Source organism: Bufo gargarizans, chromosome 1 (genome assembly GCF_014858855.1).
Source record: "Bufo gargarizans isolate SCDJY-AF-19 chromosome 1, ASM1485885v1, whole genome shotgun sequence".
NCBI lineage: Eukaryota > Metazoa > Chordata > Amphibia > Anura > Bufonidae > Bufo > Bufo gargarizans.
The window spans coordinates 69,250,354-69,274,172 of record NC_058080.1 but is presented as its reverse complement, the minus strand read 5'-3'; the positions used below and the strand labels follow the sequence as shown (position 1 = coordinate 69,274,172).

The following is a 23,819-nucleotide window of genomic DNA, read 5'->3' as shown; positions in this document are numbered from 1 at the left end:
CATTTAATTTTTATTCCTCTTTTTAGGATACAGAACAGGAGTTCATCGCTGAACTGGCTTCAATGGCTAGGATCCGTCTGGCTGACAACAGTTCTTCAGTGGACCGGAACAGGAACATGAATTCTGGTCAGTAGCTGGAACAGATAAGTTGATAGATGGAAGGTTTTGTTTTCTAGAAAACTTCTCGAGGTTTTATGCTTTATGTTCACCAGGGCCGTCTTTAACAAGGGGCAAAAGGGGCAGCTGCCCCGGGCCCAGTTGCTCCTGGGGGGCCCAAGGCAGCTGCCTCTTGAGCCCTGCTAGCCACTGCCCTGGGGGTCAGGCTGTCAGCTGCACAGGAGGTGCTGCCATGCCTGCCGGGACTCCAGGCAGCGTACTGTGAGAGCTGTGATTCTCTAGGACCTTAGATGACATCATCACCATGTGACCAGTAACCTAGCAATATTACTGGTCACATGGCTATGAGGTCATCAAGGTCCTTTCTACCAGGAGTGTTGCTGTAGAAGTTTGCCTTAACTGTGGAGCTTTTTTTGTGAAGATTACATCAGAAAAAGGTGACAGGGGCTGTTATGCTAATATACTGTAATCTACTGTATAGTGGGGTGCTGTATACTGTGGGGGGCTGTATACTGTATACTGTGGGTGCTGTATATTGTGGAGTGCTATACTGCTGTACTGTATACTGTGGGTGCTGTATATTGTGGAGTGCTATACTGCTGTACTGTATACTGTGGGGGCTGTATACTGTATACTGTGGGTGCTGTATATTGTGGAGTGCTATGCTGCTGTACTGTATAGTGTGGGGTGCTGTATCGTGTATAGTTTGGGGTGCTGTATACGGTGAGGTGCTATACTGCTGTACTGTATACTGTGAGGTGTTGTATACTGTGGGCTGCTATACTGCTCTGCTATATACTGTGGGGTACTGTATAGTGTGGGGTGTTATACTGCATACTGTGTGGTGCTGTATACTATAGGGTGCTATACTGCATACTGTGGGTTGCTGCATACTATAGGGTGTTATACTGCATACTGTGGGGTGCTGAGGTGCACTGTAACGCTAGGGTGAGCCGAGCCCTGGTCTCCTTCCTGCAGAGCGGTGCCCACTTCCAGCCCAGAGCACTGATCCTGAGCCGAACTGGAAGTATTTACAGTCATTCACTGTACTCTACCAGATGTGTGGATTTTTTGTGTGTGTGTGTTGTGGTGGAGGGCGTGATTGCCTGCTAAGGTGTGGGAAGGCGGGATCCAGTAAATTTTTGCCCAGGGTCCAATCAATATTAAAGACGGCCCTGATGTTCACAAATACACATTAGTAGAAAGAGCTAAGGTTCATACTTGCATCAAGGCTTCCATTTTTTGATGGATTCAGTGAGGAAGCTATTTTAAAGCCTACCTATTTAAATTATTTTCCCATAAATTAGTAGTGCATTATGTTTATAATATATATCTCATTAAGGAAAACGGCTTATTTTTCTACTTATTAGAGGCATCTTTCCTCCTATTACAATGTCTCTTAACTATTCAGAATCACTGCACTCACTGAAAAACCATGATGACAATGAAGTATTAAAGTAAGAGCTTCTCACTGACAGGTCATGTTACACCGGTCAGAGAACATTTTCTGTGTGTAGCTACCTGAACATTTTCAATATGGTACCTCCACCTGTATACCTCATGCTATTGCTGAGGTATGTTCTACCTCATGGCTGTCTTGGTAACTGAGCTCTAGGAATATTAGACTCTTTTATTGCTTAACCCTGCGAGATAATAATTTGGTAGCAAGTCTACTCCTAGTCGTCCTTGTCATTTTCTGTTAACAAAAGGAGAATCCTGGCAAGAGCAAAAAGGTAAGGCTACTTTCACACTTGTGTTTTTGCCTGATCCGGCAGGGATGAGCAAAAACGCTTCCATTTTTGATAATGCAATAAGCTGCATCCATTATGAACGGATCTGGTTGTATTATGTTTAAAATGGCAATGACTGATCCGGCATTAAAACCATTGTAAGTCAATGGGTGACAGATCCGTTTTCTGTTGTGTCCGAGAAAATGTACCTGGCACCATACCATGCTGGTATGGGAACACAACCAAACGGAACGGAATGCATTCTGGTGCACTCCGTTCAGTATAGTTTTGTACCCATTGACAATAAATGGGGACAAAACGGAAGTGTTTTTCTCCGATATTGAGATCCTCTGCCGGATCTCAATACCGGAAAAGAAAAATGCAGATGTGAAAGTAGCCCTCAAAAAACAGAGCTCCAATGAAAAACTGAGTGGAAGGTGTGGAATTTAGTTTAAATCCTAAACTATAGGGTATTAGTAATTACAGCCTATTTTTGGCTTAAGAATTCTAAAGGTGTAACTTGGTAACCCCAAAATGGACACCTTCCAGCATTTGTCCAATGGTCTTTTTCTTTTTTAACTCTGCATGTTCTGGGTATGACATTTATTCTGGCATTCCTCCAACAGGTTTCTCTATATTTCAAAAATGTAACAAATATGACATAAAATGCCACCAAAATCAAATGTAAAAAACACCATGAAAAATGCTAGGAAGTCATCATGACATTTTAAAAAGGCAGAAAAAAAATGTGTGTGTGAACAAATCCTTAAAAGCAAAATCAAATGCTCTTTTGAACGGCCATAGATGCATGTATGAAGATCACATGAACTGTGTAATATTGGGCTACTGATGATGGTCTCTAAAGAACGCATTAGCACTGCCTAGAAATTTCACTTACTGTAAATCTGACATAACTTTCTAGATACACTGTCATTGGCAATGGACCTTTTGTTCTAAGAATGAATGGTGGCCTGATCTCCTCCCATGTGTCTATAATGCCTCGGGACTGCACTTGACTAATCTCGGAACTCCCATAGAAGTGAATTGACAGAACCACAAATGTGTGACCACCTCGCCATACACAGCCGTATATAGCCAGCAAATGGGGCCCCGTTCTCAAGATAAAGAAGATATCCCTTGGATATGCCATAAAAGTAGGGGTTTTGAATACCCATTTAGGCCATGTGTACACATTGCATATTAGACATGGAAAATCAGCAGAATAATACAGCATCAGCTAAGCAGATGATACTTTTAAAATCTTATCTACATATATCAAAAGTTTAGGTTGCGGTCTGAGCGCTGAGACCCCCGCGATCCCTAGAACAAGGGAAGAGAAGCGCACACAGCGCATTCCCTCTTCTTACTGCAGGACAGGAAGTGATACAGACTGAATAGAAAGTCTATGGGCCCGCCTAACTCCCTATGGGGCGCCGTTTGTTCACAATGTATGTCATTGGTTTGAGAAAGGCTCGCAGCGAAAATTTTCTGAAGAAAAAGTGAGTGCCGGTCTTTTCTTTTGCTACAAAATGAATTTTGTGATCACAGAATACATTTTTTCTTTACAGAAATCTTTTTGTCGCATGTTGTTTTGTGACACACAATTCATAATGTGACACAGAATTGATTTTGTCACAGACTTATTTTGTAACACAAAATTCATTTCTGTCATTTTTTCACACAGAATTGATCTTGATACACAGAATTGATTTTGTGTCGCAAAATTAACAGAATTGTATCTTGCAGCACAAAATACATATTTTGACGCCACATTCATTTTGTCGCGCGGAATGGTATTTTGTGACACATAATGGATTTTGTTACATGGAATTCATTCTGTGGCGCAAAATTTAATTTGTGCCGTTTTGTCACACAATGTTATTTTGTGACGTTATCAAAAGGCAGCATGTAGGCTGCTGTTTGTTCCCATTGTGAACTATGGTGTGCCATTTGTTCACAGTGCATTTTGTGATACAAAATTCATTTTGTATAGCAAAATTCATTTAGTAGAATTCTGTCAAAAATGACATTTTGTGTGACAAATTGATTTATGCAATTCTATGTCACAAAAATGACATTCTGTGCAAGAAATTGAATTCTGTGTGACAAAACAACATTTTTGCAACAAAATGACAGTGTGACAAAATGACATTTTGAGTGACAAATTAAAATGTTGTTCGACAAAATGACATTGTGTCACACAATGAAAGATTTTGCCTCATGAAAGATTTTGCCTTGTTGAAGGGGTAAGTGAGGTCTGTATTGCATGATGCCGCTTGTGTTAGGAAAGTAGGGCGGCTTGACTTCAGTAATGAAATCTCTTTGATAAGCACGTTTTCTGAGAACTTTTTCATTATTACATTTTGCTCTTCTGGATGTAGATGTCTTCATTCTTATTGTTGCATTGTCTTCCTAAACTAGAACCTTCCAGCAGGATCCCCTCCATGAAGAAGTTCAAATGACCAGGTAGAAGTGTCAGCAGAAGTCATGAAGCTTGCCGCACAATCGGACACCTGAATATGAAACTGGTGAACCCCATCTTCTCTATGGTACTGGTGTCTACAAGATGGATAACTTGTACTGTGGTTCACAACTTCACATTCATGGGTGGTCTCCTTAACACCACCGAACAAGGATGAACATCCAACCACACATAATTGTGACAACTTGGAGCCTGAAGTAAAGTATGGAATAGGAAAGTACGTTGTGAAAAAGATCTAACGTTCTTCTGACAAACTCAGGCTAATCCATCCTCCATGCACAATAAGAACTGCTCTTGGCTATTTTCGGAACTCTTATAGTGGTGAGCAGAAGGTGGCTGTGCATGTGTAACTGCTCTCTGTTCAGTTTAGGGACCAAAACAGGGTCCCCAAATTTTCATACTCTGATGTTCTGTGAGTTTTTCTATAGAACTGTATTTACAACTTTAAAGGGGTTGTCTCCTCTCACACATTCCATTAATGTCAGATAGGTGCGGGTCCCACCTCTGTAGCATGGTTAGCACTCCTTTTTTCTGAGATTTCTGAGTTTGGTTATCTAATCTAAGCAAACACCTTCAATTGCTTTTCAATGGCTTTTGTCTCAAGATAAAGAAATTTGAATTAACAGCGGGAGTGCTAACCCTGCTACATCTGTAGAAGCTGGTCCCAGAGGTGGGACCCGCACCTATCTGACATTGAATGTGTGAGAGGAGACAACCCCTTTAAAGTTGTAAATACAGTTCTATAGAAAAACACACCGAACATCAGAGTATGAAAATAGGTCCTGCCAAATGACAAGCTGTCTATTGCATGGGTGTTCATTATGTACATGTATAGCAGATAACACGTAGGCATGGAAATAGCGTGGAATTTATCATTGTAAAATATTAAGCTTAGGCTTTTCACACTAGCGTTTTTGCTAGATCTGGCAGGGTTCAGCAAAAACGCTTCCGTTACTGATAATACAACCATCTGCATCCGTTATGAACGGATCCGGTTGTATTATCTTTAACATTGCCAAGATGGATCTGTCATGAACTCCACTGAAAGTCAATTGGGGAAGGATCTGTTTTCTATTGTGTCAGAAAACTTGTCCGATCCCATTGACTTGAATTGTGGGTCATGACGATTCGTCTTGCTCCGCATCCCAGGACAGAAAGAAAACCACAGCATGCTGCGGTTTGCCCTCCGGTATGAGAACGCAACCAAATGGAACGGAATGCATTCTGGAGAATTCAGTTCTGTTCAGTTACATTTTGTCCCCATTGACAATGAATGGGAACAAAATGGAAGCGTTTTTTTCTGGTATTGAGACCATATGACAAATCTCAATACCGTAAAATAGAAACGCTAGTGTGAAAGTGGCCTTAAACTGTTTGCACTTCAGATCTAAATAGTCCAAATGCCCACATCATGTTTTGGGGTGGGAGTTTAGTTTTATTCTGTTACATAGCTCCAAATCTCCTTTTCTATTGCACAGTGATATAGATAAATGATAGAATTCTGTTTACCTGCAATCACCACATTCCTAAGAAATGGACATACAGTAGGGGGGTGTAATGTATATTTGGGGTAATTATTTTTAAACATGGTACTAATAAAATAGTATCCTGCTTTTTTATTTTACAAATTTTCAAATTAATATTTAATGTTTTTCTAAAATATTTATTTTGTGGTTTTAATAAAACATATATATTTCCTTATTGTCTGCTTATTTGTTATGATACATTGCCAAACATTTAACAGGCTGCAACCCACAACACGGCCACTGGGTGGCCACACATAGAGGATAGACATCTTGTGGCACAGTATCACAAAATCCATGCTTATTTTAAACTAAATTGTGTGTCACCTCAGACCACATATCTCAGGATTTGTTAATCCAACAGAAATAGAAGGAAGCACGCCTCTGCACATGCAGTCATTTTAAAGGGGTTCACTCATCACAGACAATGGGGGCATATTGCTAGGATGGGACCCGCACCTATATCGGGAACGGAGCCCCGCAAAGTGGTGGCTGGAGGACTCTGGTCCGGGCCACCACCAAGTGCTCTCTCCATAGAAGTGAATGGGGGTGCACTACGCCTGACCGGCCACTGCTCTCATTCACTTCTATGGGCCGACGGAAATAGCCGAGCCAGTGCCCTTATAAAATGAATGGAGGGCGACTTTGCATGCGCAGTGCTCCTTCCATTACTTTCGGGGCTCCGTTCTTGATATAGGCACTGGGACCCACATCTATAAGACAATGGGGGCATATCCTAGCAATATGCCCCCATTGTCTGTGATGAGACAACCACTTTAAGTACTCTATTTCTCTAGCATTTTTTGTGGTTTACATTGGTAAGAACTAGAAATATAGAGACATGTCATAAACACAATAAATCTATAGTTTAAAGGGGGTATCACATGAATTAATCTTAATTCAGTATTCTATATCAGACCAAACCGAAGACTTTAACTGGAATCCTTTCCAGAAATTTCTCCTGTCTAGATTTTGCTGTCAAATACCTGTTAGAGTGCCCCCTACTGCCATTTTAATTTCCTCTCAGAATCTTCACCTTATGTGTCAGTACTGGTGTATATGTATATCTAACCTAAAGAATTATTAGGAACACCTGTTCTATTTCTCATTAATGCGATTATCTAGTCAACCAATCACATGGCAGTTGCTTCAATGCATGTAGGGTTGTAGTCCTGGTCAAGACAATCTCCTGAACTCCAAACTGAATGTCAGAATGGGAAAGAAAGGTGATTTAAGCAATTTTGAGCGTGGCATGGTTGTTGGTGCCAGACGGGCCGGTCTGAGTATTTCACAATCTGCTCAGTTACTGGGATTTTCACGCACAACCATTTCTAGGGTTTACAAAGAATGGTGTGAAAAGGGAAAAACATCCAGTATGCGGCAGTCCTGTGGGCGAAAATGCCTTGTTGATGCTAGAGGTCAGAGGAGAATGGACCGACTGATTCAAGCTGATAGAAGAGCAACGTTGGCTGAAATAACCACTCGTTACAACCAAGGTATGCAGCAAAGCATTTGTGAAGCCACAACACGCACAACCTTGAGGCGGATGGGCTACAACAGCAGAAGACCCCACCGGGTACTGTTGAGACATTCAAATGGTAGAGTCCGAATTTGGCGTAAACAGAATGAGAACATGTATCCATCATGCCTTGTTACCACTGTGCAGGCCGGTGGTGGTGGTGTAATTGTGTGGGGGATGTTTTCTGGGCACAGTTTAGGCCCCTTAGTGCCAATTGGCCATCGTTTAAATGCCACGGGCTACCTGAGCATTGTTTCTGATCATGTCCATCCCTTCATGACCACCATGTACCCATCCTCTGATGGCTACTTCCAGCAGGATAATGCACCATGTCACAAAGCGCAAATCATTTCAAATTGGTTTCTTGAACATGACAATGAGTTCACTGTACTAAAATGGCCCCCACAGTCACCAGATCTCAACCCAATCGAGCATCTTTGGGATGTGGTGGAACGGGAGCTTCGTGCCCTGGATGTGCATCCCTCAAATCTCCATCAACTGCAAGATGCTATCCTATCAATATGGGCCAACATTTCCAAAGAATGCTATCAGCACCTTGTTAAATCAATGCCACGTAGAATTAAGGCAGTTCTGCAGGCAAAAGGGGGTCCAACACCGTATTAGTATGATGTTCCTAATAATTCTTTAGGTGAGTGTGTGTGTGTGTATGTATATATATATATATATATACAGTTGCAAGAAAAAGTAGGTGAACCCTTTGAAATTATATGGATTTCTGCACATATTGGTCATAAAATGTGATCTGATCTTCATCTAAGTCACAACAATAGACAATCACAGTCTGCTTAAACTAATAACTCACACAGAATTAAATGTTGCCATGCTTTATTGAACACACCATGTAAACATTCACAGTGCAGGTGGAAAAAGTATGTGAACCCCTAGACCAATGACATCTTCAAGAGCTAATTGGAGTGAGGTGTCAGCCAACTGGAGTCCAATCAATGAGATGAGATTGGAGGTGTTGGTTACAGCTGCCCTGCCCAATAAAACACACACACCAGTTCTGGGTTTGCTTTTCACAAGAAGCATTGCCTGATGTGAATGATGCCTCGCACAAAAGAGCTCTCAGAAGACCTACGATTAAGAATTGTTGACTTGCATAAAGCTGGAAAGAGTTATAAAAGTATCTCCAAAAGCCTTGCTGTTCATCAGTCCACGGTAAGACAAATTGTCTATAAATGGAGAAAGTTCAGCACTGCTGCTACTCTTTCTAAGAGTGGCCGTCCTGTAAAAAAGACTGCAAGAGCACAGCGCAGACTGCTCAATGAGGTGATGAAGAATCCTAGAGTGTCAGCTAAAGACTTACAAAAGTCTCTGGCATATGCTAACATCCCTGTTAGCGCATCTACAATACATAAAACACTAAACAACAATGGGAGGATACCACAGAGGAAGCCACTGCTGTGCAAAAAAACATTGCTGCACGTTTACAGTTTGCACAAGAGCACCTGGATGTTCCACAGCAGTACTGGTAAAATATTCTGTGGAAATATGAAACCAAAGTTGAGTTGTTTGGAAGAAACACACAACACTATGTGTGGAGAAAAAGAGGCACAGCACACCAACATCAAAACCTCATACCAACTGTGAAGTATGGTGGTGGGTGCATGATGGTTTGGGGCTGCTTTGCTGCGTCAGGGCCTGGACGGATTGCCATCATCGAAGGAAAAATTAATTCCCAAGTTTATCAAGATATTTTTCAGGAGAACTTAAGGCCATCTGTCCACCAGCTGAAGCTCAACAGAAGATGGGTGTTGCAACAGGACAATGACCCAAAGCATAGAAGTAAATCAACAACAGAATGGCTTAAACAGAAGAAAATACGCCTTCTGGAGTGGCCCAGTCAGAGTCCTGACCTCAACCCGATTGAGATGCTGTGGCATGACCTCAAGAAAGCGATTCCCACCAGACATCCCAAGAATATTGCTGAACTGAAACAGTTCTGTAAAGAGAAATGGTCAAGAGTTACTCCTGACCGTTGTGCACGTCTGATCTGCAACTACAGGAAACGTTTGGTTGAAGTTATTGCTGCCAAAGGAGGTTCAACCAGTTAATAAATCCAAGGGTTCACATACTTTTTCCACCTGCACTGTGAATGTTTACATGGTGTGTTCAATAAAAACATGGTAACATTTAATTCTTTGTGTGTTATTAGTTTAAGCAGACTGTGATTGTCTATTGTTGCGACTTAGATGAAGATCAGATCACATTTTATGACCAATTTGTGCAGAAATCCATATCATTCCAAAGGGTTCACATACTTTTTTTTGCAACTCTATATTGTGGGGTTTCGCTCTGGTAGATAGGGTAAGCGGGCGCAGTACAGAGGCAAAATACAAGTTCTTAACTCAAAACGTCAGTGTTTATTCACACTTGAGGCAATTGCACAAAACAGCACGTAACAGTTCATATATCACAAGTCACCTTGCTGGCAGTTCTGCCTCCAGTAGTCCAAAGCAGGCTGTAGGGGACCTGTTTCCCCAGCATGCAGCTCTCAGCCCTCCAGTACGGCACAAAGCCTCAGATCCCCAAAAACTGAGACATCTCTGCTGAGCCCAGCTGCCTATTTAAGGACAGCCAGGTGCTGCCAAAACCCGGACTGGTACTTGAACTCCAGTCCGGTATTTGACCTCACCTGGCTGGAAACCAGCCCAGCCACACATGCTTGGAGGAAAATGCCTGCCTTGACAGACACAAACCCTCACTGTGTCACAATATATACACTATTTCAGCAGCAAGCTTTGTATGATGATTATGTTGTAGACCAGAGGGTCTCTCACCTAGTAGTAGCAGTGCCAGCTCAGAGTATCCTAGTGAGCGTGCTGAACTACGAATCCCTGTATGCATACACTCTATTAGCCTTTGCCCTGAATGACAGAGTCCTAACTTCAGGCCTTCAGTTCTAATTCGTCTGAACCAGTACCATATGGCATATAGCATGTAGTACAATAGCTACATATACTGTATATAAAGCCCTGCAGCGCCCTCTAGTGGATTTAGTTGGGAAATAATATGGATTCTCTACATAAGGCAGAAAAAGCACCTTTTTATGATTAGCAGAGTTTAGTTCTTGGAACATTTTATTTCAGGATCTGAGTCACAGTTTTCCTGATTTCATATGTAAGAATTGATTCACATAATAAAGTCACCAATTTGTAAAATAGCAAATGATCTAGAGATGACCGTCTCAGATTTGGGTGAATCCAACAGGAAAGACACTGATTTATACCATGGCAATGAGCGAGGCAGCTGCTCCACATTTCATCCTATTAGGCCTGTTTTTTATTTCCTGCTCCTGGGCCCTTTGCACCGTGGTCCATACACTGATTTGATGTCGGGGCCAATGTCAAGACATTGGGGCTGCAGCAAGGAGCAGTAATAAAATGCCTGGGTCTAAATTTATTTGGGGTCTGGTTTAGGATATGTATTTTGTGGTGTGGTGTGGTCTGCACAGTACAACTCAGAGGCCATACATGGCTACACAGTATATCTCAGAGGGCATGTGTGTGGCACAGTACATGTCTGGCACACAGCATTGGTGGCATTATCACTTTCCAGTTTCCAGGGCACAGGACCTGTGGTGCAATATTGAAAGCATCATACTCTTACCATTACGAATAAAAAAATAGAACTACTTGGCATTGTGTCTGGGCACCATTCAATGGGCTGTTCCGTGCCATAAACTTTCAGCAGAAATCCAAGAGTCAACATTGCATTTCTTCTGTGGATTCCAAGGCAAATACACGTTAGATTTTTCTTATGTATATTTGTACCGTGTGAACATACCTTACATTGTTAACAACCAAGCGAGTTCGGGTCTTAGGACGAAACGTTTTTTTGTTTGTTTTTCTATTGTTGCATTTCAAGAGCCATAACATTTTTATTTTTCCGTTAAAGGGGTTTTCTGGGATTTTTATACTGATGACTAGGGATGAGCGAATCTACTTCGGATGAAATATCCGAAGTCGATTCGCACAAAACTTTGTTTCAATACTGTACGGAGCAGGAGCTCTGTACAGTATTAGAATGTATTGGCTCCGATGAGCCGAAGTTATTACTTTGCAAAGTCTCGTGAGACTTCGCATAATAACTTCAGAAATTGATTTATACTGTAAAAAACATTTGCCGAACTCGGGTTCAGTTCCAAGTGGTACCTTGGAACCGAACCCGAGTTCAGGAAATGTTTTTTTACAGTATAAAACAAAGTTTTATGCGATTCGACTTTGGATGTTTCATCTGAAGTCGATTGGCTCATCCCTACTGATGACCTTTGTTCAGGATAGGTCATCAGTAGTGTTGAGTGAAGATTACTAAAACTCGATTCAGCTGCTTCACCAAATTTCACAAAGAAATTTGCTTTGTGACGAATTACTTCATCAATCATCATGAAGCACATTTATTTGTAAGTAGAGGGAGCAATCATGGCCTCCCCCCCCCCCGTCATTGAACCCTTCAGATCCTGTGTTCATCGCTCATCGTGGCTTCTGAGATTAAAAATGAGGGCTTTCAAAGATTTATTAGTTAAAAAAAATAATATTACTTACCTGAGTTTAGGTCATCAGTATCAAAATCCCAGAAAACCTCTTTAATTTAGCTGTATGGGGGCTTTTGTTTTGCATCACGGCCTGTAATTTATATTAGTATCATTTTGGGGTACATACAACTTTATTACTTTTTATAAAAAAAATTGAAAGCTGGGATGAACCAAAAAAATTTCTTTTTTTAATACGACGTTCACATCATCTGTGAAATAACGTTAACGTTATAGGATGAGTCACTTCACACGTGGAGATACCAAATTTGCATAGATTTCTTTTTCCACACCATACTTGTTTCACATACATACCAAGCTGCACTATTTAGAGGGGTTTAAAGAGGTTGATAGCATATGCCATCAATGTCAGATAGGTGCAGGTCCCACCACCTTCTTGTCTCCAGAATGGCCCGTTGTAGTGAAGGAGAGTGCACTGCACAAGCACGGCCGCACTCCCTTCACCATTAGAGGAGTTCTGAAAATAGGCGATCGCTGGTTCCACTATTTCCGGTAGTCCCATCACAGTGGAGAAGTGGCCATGCATGTGTGGTGCGCTGTCCGTTCCTAACTAAGGGACTTCCAGAAACTGGCCAAGTGCGCTCACCTGGCTATTTTTGGAACTCCTGTAACAGTGAACGGAGAACACCCGCATATGTATGATGTGCTCTCTTTTATTCCAGGGGCCTCTTGTCGACATAGGAGTTGGTTCCAGAGGTGTGACTCGCAACAATATGATATTGATGCTATCAAAGTCTGAGAAGGGCCAACACCTTTAAAGGGAGTCTTTCACCTAATCTGAGCGTTTTAGACCGCTCAGATCCGGTTATAGACTCTTTAACCCTCATTACGATCATACCTTTCTCTTATGTGTCCCTCGCCCAGATAATGAAAATAACACTTTTTAAACTTATGCAAATTACCTTCTGAAGGTGCCCAGGGGCGGCGTTACTGGGCGATGTGCCCAGAAAAACACACCTCCAGCCGGCGGACGTCACGAGCGGCACCAGAGGACGGCGGGCTGGGAACTGGCCCGCACCTGCGCACTGCTCTGCCCATTATGGGCAGAGGAACATCCTTTCATATTGCGCATGCGCCGGCCGGCTGTCTTTAGTTGGCCGGCGCATGCGCAATATGAAAAGCTGTTCATCTGCCCATAATGGGCAGAGCAGTGCGCAGGTGCGGGCCAGTTCCCAGCCCGCCGTCCTCTGGTGCCGCTCGTGACGTCCGCCGGCTGGAGGTGTGTTTTTCTGGGCACATCGCCCAGTAACGCCGCCCCTGGGCACCTTCAGAAGGTAATTTGCATAAGTTTATTTTCATTATCTGGGCGAGGGACACATAAGAGAAAGGTATGATCGTAATGAGGGTTAAAGAGTCTATAACCTGATCTGAGCGGTCTAAAACGCTCAGATTAGGTGAAAGACTCCCTTTAAGCCTAATAAGCTTCAATACTTTGTCGGCCTAGAGGTAACTGTTAGGTCTTCAGCTGATATAGCAATCATTGGCACTCTTCTCTACATGTCAGAAGCATCCTTTCTACTGTACCTAGGTCTCATAATTACTTTGGGATTGTTTTTGTGAAGAATTTTTTATGAGAGCCATGAATAAATTGATGTATGGAAGGCAGTCCTACCATTAGGCAGCTGGAAAACTCATGTGCTGTCCTTGAAGTGTTTTCTGTTATTGGTGTCTCCTGTGACATCACAAATTTATTTTAGGCAGGGACGCTTCTGTGACATCACAAGTGTGTTTTAGTCAGGGAAGCTCCTGTGACATCACAAACAAGTGTGTTTTAGTTGAGTGAGCTCCTGAAACAACACAAGTGTGTTTTAGTCGGGGAAGCTCCTGAGACATCACAAGTGTGTTTAGTCAGGGAAGCTCCTGTGACATCACCAGTGTTTTTCAGTCAGGGAAGCTCCTGTGACATCACAAGTGTGTTTTAGTAACATAAGATGCTGTGATGTCACAGGTGTGTTTCTCTTATACATGTTTCTGTGAAATCACAAGTGGGGTTTAGTCAGATGAGTTGATGTGATGAAGTGAAGTGCTTTTGTTAGGTAAGACTAACATTTGTTGGCTTTGAAGGAATACTGCATGATCCCTGTCTACATCATCTCTACTACTCTGACTACTGCCACTCTTATCCTAAATCTTGCAGTCTGTAGATAGAAATATTGAAATGAACAGAGTAGGTCCTAACTTTCTGTTGTTTATAGGTGTAAGATTGTCCTTTCTTGAACATACAGTATCTCGAAGTCTGGAGCTTCAGAGATTGTGCAGATAGTTTGAGTAGTCAGCTCAGGCGTTTTGCCAGTTCCAAACAGATTACTTGTCTTTCGACAACCATAACAAGCTCATCCTAAGTGGCAGACAGAAAAGCAGAAAATAAATGAGAAGAAAAACTCTCCCACTTCCACTCATAGGTCTCATGCCTGTACTTAATCACATAGAGTCTCCATGGCTGTGTAGGGACAATAGCCACTCCATGGTCCATTTTATGACATTTCACATGGTTCCATGTTTAGGAGATCATCTGGATACAATATTTCTAGGAAAGAATAGTAAAAACTCTGTTCGCTGCTCCCTGCTAAAATATAGATATAGCTAAAATAACTTGAATAGGGTATGGAGAATTACAAAATGTCTATATTTTTGTGAGGGAACTTTCTGGATATTGAAGTCCTGTGATCACAGCAGCATCAGCGCTGAATCAAGCAAGTCTTTCATTTCTAGATCAAATACCTTTCATATTCTTTTTATAAATGTGCTTCATTGCGAGTTATTATAACTTGTGCTATACTGCATGTGACAAACTCGGCTCCATATGCCCCCACACCTGAATCAATAAAGACAACAGGAAAGTGTCACACATTTGCAATGTTCCTCATTATTTATTTCACACGCTTCAAATTCTGAAACAGAATCACATCTAAAACGTCATACGCAACTGTTAAGTAAAAATGCAATGTGAAGTACAAACTGAAAAAAAAAAAACCTTTGTACAAAACTTTAAAAATTAGGCAGCTACGCTGGACTGACAGTATCAAAATCCCATGCAAACCGGCTCATTGTGTTGCACGGCTTAAAGAAAGCTGTATGTGTGAATATCCCCAGTGGTGAAACATACAGAACTGTACAGTTAGTCAGATTTTTGTACATGAGTGATCTCTCCTGCTGTGTCATAGTTACAATAAAAAGACTAAAAGTAAGTGAAACATGATACACTGAGTTACCTACTGCATACATAAATTTGTTCACATTTCTTAGTTATCGGTGGCAAAGTCATTCTTGGCATTGTGTCTAGATGACGGTTGGCATTAAACTCACAGGCTACATCTTAGAAATAAATAACGCAAAAACCATGCATTACCAACCCAACATACAACGTAATGGTGCAAAAGAACAACCAGATAGCTACAAGACAAAGCTGATGTCTCTAGTCTAATACAGTGATGGGTGTATTCCATGCTTTAAGGTGAGGCAAACCATTCCAAGCACTTCACCACACTATGACCATCTTTTCCGATACAAAACAGACCATTTTTTTAAAATTAATTTTCCATTAGTAGCAAAAACATTGTGGGCTCAATAACACTGACATAGAATTGAACAATGTTCTGGTGATGATCTTTCTTATCAGCTTTCTCTATTAGCCAATAGTCAGCCAAGGCTTGTGATGTTTGAGCGACCTCCTGGTGGGGCAACGATACGGTGTCCTGTGCGGCGAGGGTTACTATCGTCAATCTGTGCACCTGAAGTTCAATGAGATAATAACACATTACAATGAGACACATTTTTATGATCATGAGATGTAACATGCGACTCTGTCCAACACTAGACTTGGACCACCCAACTACTCCCTGATGATATAATTCCATAAAGATACAGTACTGTATGCTCTTTGAAAACCAATTCTACATTTGTAGGGTGAGATGATGCTACCTTTTATGGTTCCAACTGAGGGGTCTTTATTGTATTGTTGTCTCACCACATCAACGTCATGAGTGGTAGTGACTACTACACTGTAAGGGCCTAGCTCAAATTGTAACCTATGTAACATTTATCACTATATTATTGAAGGTAAATGCTACATGCAGATAAAGAGATCGAGATCAAGGCCAATCTTCTGATGGACCACAATATCTGGTCCACCTCAGACACAACAAGTCTTGTCACTTATAAGGGACAACTGGAGCTGCAGGATCTTTAGACTGAGTGTAGCTTTTGCCAGAAGATGAGCACAAAATACAAGGTACTGTAGGAGAAAATACATGTTTTACCAGCTTAAATCACAAAGTGCACGCAGGACTTTTTTCCATCTAAAATAACGGATCTCAGACGGAAATGGCTCAATGAAATGCCAAATGTGAATAATAATGCTCAGGATGCGTTTGTTTTTAGTTTTGTTTTTTTACAGGATCCATTTTGGTATGTTAGTAAGAAGTACAGGCCACATGGAAGAAAGTCTGCACTATCAGACTACATAGAGTTTGTTTGTAGTCTGTTACCACGGAGACCCACAGATCTGCATAGAAGCTGTAAAGAATAATATGAGATTTGTAATAAAGTCAAATTCCAAAGTTGCTTCATTTTTCATTGTTGATGCAAAGGAAAAATGGCGGTGAAAGGGACATAGCTTTTAAATATGAATGATAGGAGTCAGCAGTAAATAATTACATCCTGACTAAATATTGGATTGGTTGCATATTTCCTAATATATTTCTTATATATACTGCAACAGTTATATACCATTGTATACCTGTACTGAAAAACTGTAAAATAATGTATTCACCTGTCTCCCATAAAGAAAGAAACACAATTCATGGCTAACATAGTTTTACCTGATAAACTGAAGTTTGACCGATGAAGATTCCTGATGGGTGGAGGCTGGGGTTTGGAGGGTGATGATTTAGCAGAAGGGGCAGGGGTTGTATACTTTGGATTGTCTGGAACTTCATACACTGGTCCATCATACATCCCGCGGGACACAGGTTGCAATCCGCTCACCTACAATAACGGCATCAATTTGATATTAATATTAATTGGTAGTATTAATGGCCCATCAATGGGACAGGGGCCCAACCGATCTGCAGAACAAAGGGGGTCTGAGGCTTGTGCAGCCCTTTCAATGATACACTGACAAACATGTCCATGCAGTTCTGTCTGGAACTGTGTGCGCTGTCCCCAGTCATCCACCATGCCAACTGTACCAGCTGGTAGTGGCAATGAATGGTAATATTAATAGTAATGATGATAACATTAACCTTGCAGTGGTTGCAAGCCTTGGGTACCAGGTGATCTGTGGTGCCCCTTTAACAGGGGAGACTGATGCTCTTGGGCTACCTCACAGATCGGCCCTGGTCCCGAGGACTGCAGCCAGACTTACTATACAAGAGCTGCTCACAGTCGCTGTACAGTACATAAGGGTTGACAGCCAAGGCTTCATTGCAGGCTGGAAATACGCTTTGATGAATCCGATGAACATACCATGTTCCTTGTTTTGATGCGCTGATAAATATATTCTGGGAACGGTTTCCGGGGAATAAACCGTCCCATTCCTTGGTTGGCGTGCAGGTTTCCATCTTCAAACACAATCTTTCCCTGGCTAATAACAATAAGTGGAGCTCCATGGCACTCCATTCCTTCAAAAATGTTGTATTCCACCGCCTAGCAAGAAATACATGTTTATAGAAGGATCATTATAACATACTACACCAAATATTCATATACACACAGCTGACAATGAAGCGCCTTGACCTGTTGCAACATCTGTCACCCAACTATTCAGAAAGAAAGCTTTCTCTCCTAACTGGGCATATGTGTCACCGCCTTGGTGTTGTGCGCAGTGACACTTTTTCGCGTTGTTGTCTCAGCATGTATGTGCTTTTCTCCCCTTCTCCTGGTTCCTCACCTGTTTGGTGTCTTTGGGGTTAACTATCTGGCTGGGTATGGCCACTGGGTCAGGGCTCAAGACTAAAAAAAATATCAAGGAGCCATTGGCTCCTAACCTGAAAAATGTAGGAGCCAAATTGTAATTTTTAGTCTCCAAATTTAAAATACATATAATTCCGCTATAATAAAAAAAAAAACACACACACGTCTTACCTAGGGTTGTCACGATACCCAAATTTTGACTTAATTTCGATACCATAAAAAAGTATTGCGATACTCGATACCACGTGAAAAAAATAAAACAACAAAAAAGCCGCGTGCATTCCACATTTTATGGAACGCCTGTACCATAATAGAACAGTCCGATCCTAATTTTTGTTAGGACAAGGTGACAAAAAAATGGCAAATTGCATTGTTTTTTTTTTTCTGTTACGGCGTTCACCGCATAGGAGATATTTTTAAGTATTTTAATAGTTCGCACTTTTTCGGGCGTGGCGATATGTAATTTTTTTTATTGTTTATATATTTTATATGTAAAATTGGGCAAGGGAGTGATTTAAACATAATATATATATATATTTTTTTTAATACCTATTTACCCCCTTAGGGGCTAGAACCTGGGATCTTTCATCCCTTGTCCTATTCACCCTGATAGATCTCTGTCAGGGTGAATAGGACCTCACACTCTCCCTGCTGCCCTGTTGTTTGTGCACACAGCAGCAGGGAGCCGACTATGGCAGCCAGGGCTTGAGTAGCATCCTGGCTGCCATAATAACCGATCGGAGCCCCAGGATTACACTGCTGGGGCTCCGATCGGAACTGCCACTGCCACCAATGATAATACTTGGGGGGTTGGGGGCGCACTGCACCACCAATGATTATAATACTTTGGGGGGGGGGGGGGGGTTGTGGGCGCAATGCACCACCAATGATTCTGATTTATAATACTGGGGTTGGGGGAAGATGCACGCTGCTGACCTTACCTGCTACTCAGGGACAGCGTAACGTCACGCCTTGGTAACCAGTCACTATACCGTATCTCGCTGGCCCTACGTATTTGACGTTAGTCGAGGTACGGTATTTGTCACAGGTATGTTTGGTGTGGGTTTATGTTTTGGGTGTATTGTAATGTCTAGTTTGGTGTTCCATGTCTGGTATGTTTGGTGTTGTTATCCAGAATGGATGTTTTGTGTCCTCCGGAAGGGGGTCCCTAGGTTCAACGGAGGGGGAAATACCAGTCAGTTAGCAGCTCTGCCTGGGGCCGCCATGCATCCTGTCCAGATGGGGGTCCAGGCAGTTTTCTGGTTCGCTGGACTCCGTGTTTGTTGTCTTTGTGCTGTGTCCTGGTAGGTGATCGGGTTCCAGTACAGAGGCACGGGTTCCATTCGTTGTTGCCTTGGCAGGTGAGTGCTTCTTGTTGTGGGCTCTTACCTGCCTATCCAGTTGCTGTTTTCTGCCTTTCCTTTCCTTGCACCTAGGCCTGATGGAGACTCCGGTTCATCCGTGTTGTGGATGAACTGGTCGTCTCCTTTTCCTGACCTTTATCCCAGGGATCATCAGGGCCAGTTAGGGTCTGAGGTTCTGAAGCTTGAGCCCTCCTACCATCTGGGTTTGCTCATGCGATTAGGAGGTTAGGGCTAGGATGAGGGTTGCAGAAGGAGGTGATCAGCTCCCTTTTCCCGGCATCCAGGCCTGGTTGCTACCCCATATTGCCCACATTGTACGGTGGGGGGGTTTCCACCACTCACCACAGTGACAATATGGATGTTCCCAGCTCTGGATGCCTCTCTATGGATCAGAATGGATAACTTTTCTGTAAGATTAGGATTCACTCTGGCATCATATAGATTTAATACAACTAAATGGCCACCATGTAATACTACATTACTTCTGCAGAGGCTTCTGCAGGGAAATTATCTGGTTGGACATGGCCTTCCCTGGAAAAATCAAGCCTTGTCTGTGTTAGATGGCACCTTTAATGTGCTCCATTGTTTCCCTTAGCACGTCATTTATAATACTGCATTCCTCCCATGTGGCACAGGTTGGTCCTCCGCAGGCACCAGTGGCTGGGTACGACGACATCCTCCACAACCACTATATTTACCAGTACATTAGATTTTGTGAACTCACCGATTTGTGGCTTTTTGCAGAAATTGTCTTCATCTTATCAGGATCCCAAATGACCACATCGGCATCAGAGCCGACTGCTATTCTCCCTTTTCTTGGATAGAGGTTGAATATTTTAGCAGCGTTTGTACTAGTGACTGCGACAAACTGGTTCTCATCCATCTTACCAGAAGCCTGTGTGAAAAAGCAGGAGACTGGTGATTGTAACGAAATAATGGGGTCATTATCATCACCTTACATCAACGTACACCTAATGTGGCTCGAAATAGTGACATGCAATAATATTGCCAGACAGCAGCATCACATGGGGTAAAGCCAGAAGCGCACAGCTAGGGGACACTATTGTAAAATTTAAAATGGGGTCTCCTTTTGATACTGGTTGGAATCACCATACCCCATAATCACCTAGAATAGCCAGACTTGTTCTTTGGATTGATTCTCTAAACTATTTGCTAACACTGAATGGCCTGTGGAGAGAGTAGCCCAGCAGATCAGAGGTTCCCACTGCCCAAAAGGCAAGAGGATGGGGCCAACCTGGGCTGGGCACCTTCTCTCCAGGGCCCCAAAGCAGTCATATGGACTGCCTTTATTTTCTGGGTATCTCTATAAGAACCTTACCACAGCCTTGTCCCAAACAATCGTCATTCTTTCTTCTATACCATTCACACCCTCAGGGATAAGAGTGAAGTTATCTTTTCCTATGGCTTTCTGGGCCGTGCTGTAGGAGCAGTGTCCACTTCCGGTCACTTGTAGATCTCCGCTGGAGAACAACTTTCATGTTAGGTCAGTACATGTACATTTTAACTTTTATGCACATTATAGAGAACTACTGAAATAAATTTAAGAATGTGAAATAACAGCCCGAGCAGTACAAGTGGGCAAAAAGGTGAGGAGAAAAAAGCAAAAAACAAAACAAAACTAAATTATAAACAAGAGACATAAGAAAACTTTTTGTACTATATATTTGAAACAGGAAGGCGATAAAGACACAAAATACTAAAGGCAACTTCAGGGCAATTTTTTTGTGATATAATTATTTTTTCCATTGGTCTTTATAAAAAAAAAAAATCTGCAGTTTTTGTGATACATGTGGTTAAAAATCTGTCTATTTGCAGAGTTCCACCAGCTGATGGCTCATAAACATTTATTTACGCCATATTCTTATCAGCTTGATGAGTGTTTAGCTATAATGAGGTCAGGAGATCAGAGATAATAGCTACATATTGTCAGATGACAAACTCGGGAGGGACAGTCTACAAACTGATTCTTAACCCTATATATCCCAAAAATTATTTTTAGCCCCAAATGAGTAACATGCAAGCCCCAAAGGTGGCCATAGCATTTAAGGTTAATGTCAGCCACCACTAGGGGGAGCTTAAGATAGCATGCATATGTAAAAATGTATGCAGCTCCCCCTAGTTGTGGATCCAAGCTGCCAGAATTGTGCACATTTATGGCATAACCACAGCATAAACAAGAAATCAAATTAGACCAACACCTCCAAAGAACATGTAATAACCAAAGCTTATGTCATAAATGTTAAATAGGTGCAGGCCCCACCTCTGAGACCCGTACCCATCTTAAAGTTGGGTCTCCTGATCTTGTGGCTTCTGTGAGTAGAAAAGTGGCCACTTCTATGGGTGTTATAAATATAGTCAATACACACATTTATGCCATATTCTGTGGATATGTCAAAAAATTCTTGGTTAAGGATAGCCCCTTGAATAAAGATCTTGGGTGTAATTTATCACAGACTAGCGTTTCACACACCGGTCTTAGTAAAATTGGCGCCAGAATAATATACAGGCCTCTTAATTAATTTGTTGCATCTGTGATGTACTTGTGCTCGAAACCAAACCCCACAGTGGTGCTTCAAAGTTTATGAACCCTTCAGTTAGTGGCTAATGGTATTTTCTTCAATATCTTCAATACTTTCTCATCAGCAAAGAACTTTTCTTCAATGGCTTATTGAAATAACCATTGATATAAAGAGATTCCACCAGGATCACAATTTTATCCATTTTAACTTTTGTGACTATTTTATGGTACAACTTACTAATGTACATTTGATATCTCACTGATTCTTTGACTCTAAGGCATAACCATGACCATGGTGGTTTCCAATCCATATTACAAAGGTTGTCCCATTTGGCCACTTCTTTGAATTAAGCACCCCACAGCAGTTATTCCCAGGGGACGCACTATGAGGTTGTTTACTTTGACTATTTCAGAAGAATAGGCGACCACTATAAATGCATGGTTGTGTTGAGTCCGCAGATAGGAAGATGCTTTTTAAGCAGCTCTCAACTTTGTTTCATTGAAAGGATCCTTTTTATGATGTTTATATGTTCTAGCAGGGTATATGAAAATGGGAATCCATACTACTACATATTACTGTATTATAAACATCCAGGTATTTTTGCAAAATGTTTCACCTTCAGGGGAAAGCTCCTTCAATCCTTACCATGCCAGCATAGTGTTCAGGTAGTCAGGTGTGGTAGGATCTGGACTGAGAGGTGGGGAGGTAACAAAGGCTGCAGCTTTTGCCCAATTTTTGCTCCAGTAATGGGTTCCATCTGTTCCTAAACTTGCCGTAATTGGCTCACCAAATACTAACGCACCTTAAATCGAGAAAAAGTAAATATTACAATCAATATAGCAATGCAATGATATTCATCCTATGGGGCACTATGGAAGAACACTTTTGTAAATATGTGAAGTCCCCCAAAACCGACTCCCTGCAAAGTGTTAATTTGGTATATTACTAAAATGATTAATGCTTTGTATTATGCTTTGTATACATTCCCTAAAGCTGTCTGCAGATGACACTGTCTAGATAATTATGCCCTGACTCAGCATAGGGAAATAGCTTTATCATCTGAGGGAGGAGCTTTCTAGTGAGTGTTGCATCAGCCACTTCAGTTTAGCTCTGCCTGCTGTTATGGGCAGAGGCTAATTCAGTATAGTTCCAGGAGAAACATCATTCCTGTTGAGAGAACAATTCCTGAGAGAAAGCAGGAGAACACATTTATAGACTGTCTAGGACCACAAGGCCATGTGTGCTAGCAAGGCATTCACAATGTATGTTCGATAGAGATTGTGGTGCTTGTGGAAGGATTAACAGGTTTGACCATTTGAAAATCTGCATCTCTCGGGATATTGCAGAGCTGATTGTGAGACTTATTGCATGGGGATGGTTTCTAGATTCTGGAGCCTACCACACTTTCTTGCTATGTGTGTGGATGGTTTGTTGCCTGGGACACCTACCAAATTTTTATGAGTTTTGCACGCATGCACGCGGTCATCTTGGAAAGGTGTCTGGAAGGAGATCAGGGATTATTATTATCAACATTGTTACTGTTTGCCTAAATACAGCTATTGGGAAGAGACTGCACTGTGACTTCCCTTGGTACTGTGCTTTGATATCATTGGATGTACTACAACTCCCTATCTGCATTTTAGTAAATAGAGACTTGTTTATTTTCTACTATCGACCTGGTTACTGATTCCAGCACCATTCGCCAGCAACAGCACTTACATCTCCTACCTTGCATCCGTACTAAACTCATAACACCAAGGGCACCTCAACTACCATCAGGCAGTAGGGTTTGCCCCGAGGGAAGAAAGGGTGTGCCTTCCTATCACTGCCTTGGCCCTAGGGAGCATCAGTGTGAGGACTGCCATTGTGAATAATTATTGCAGCCAGAGCACTACCACTCCCATCCTTTGCTTCACTCCTCCGGGGCTTGGGGCATTTAGACAAGAGATGGAGGTTTGTCTGCACATTCAACCCAATGATCTATCGTTGGTAAGTAAAATCTAATGGCATGGACATGAGAACTCAAGTGGGTACCTACTTGAATGCTGAAGGCAT

The 23,819-nt window shown here is 41.9% G+C and overlaps 2 protein-coding genes across 2 annotated transcripts in view; one reads left to right on the top strand and one right to left on the bottom strand.

The window, feature by feature from the left end:
* The window catches only part of EVC (EvC ciliary complex subunit 1), a 118,918-nt gene extending 114,045 nt beyond the window's left edge, over positions 1-4,873 (top strand). The window contains exons 19-20 of the mRNA XM_044282550.1: positions 27-126; positions 4,269-4,873. Of these exons, the coding sequence (XP_044138485.1) occupies positions 27-126; positions 4,269-4,309 (141 nt within the window). The 3' untranslated portion in view covers positions 4,310-4,873. The remainder of the gene's footprint in view (positions 1-26; positions 127-4,268) is intronic.
* Positions 4,874-14,935: 10,062 nt separating this feature from the next.
* CRMP1 (collapsin response mediator protein 1) overlaps positions 14,936-23,819 on the bottom strand; it is a 122,506-nt gene continuing 113,622 nt past the window's right edge. The window contains exons 9-14 of the mRNA XM_044282432.1: positions 22,410-22,566; positions 20,564-20,705; positions 19,949-20,119; positions 17,414-17,593; positions 16,768-16,933; positions 14,936-15,678 (exon numbers count right to left, since the gene is read on the bottom strand). Coding sequence (XP_044138367.1) covers positions 15,587-15,678; positions 16,768-16,933; positions 17,414-17,593; positions 19,949-20,119; positions 20,564-20,705; positions 22,410-22,566 — 908 coding nt within the window. The 3' untranslated portion in view covers positions 14,936-15,586. The remainder of the gene's footprint in view (positions 15,679-16,767; positions 16,934-17,413; positions 17,594-19,948; positions 20,120-20,563; positions 20,706-22,409; positions 22,567-23,819) is intronic.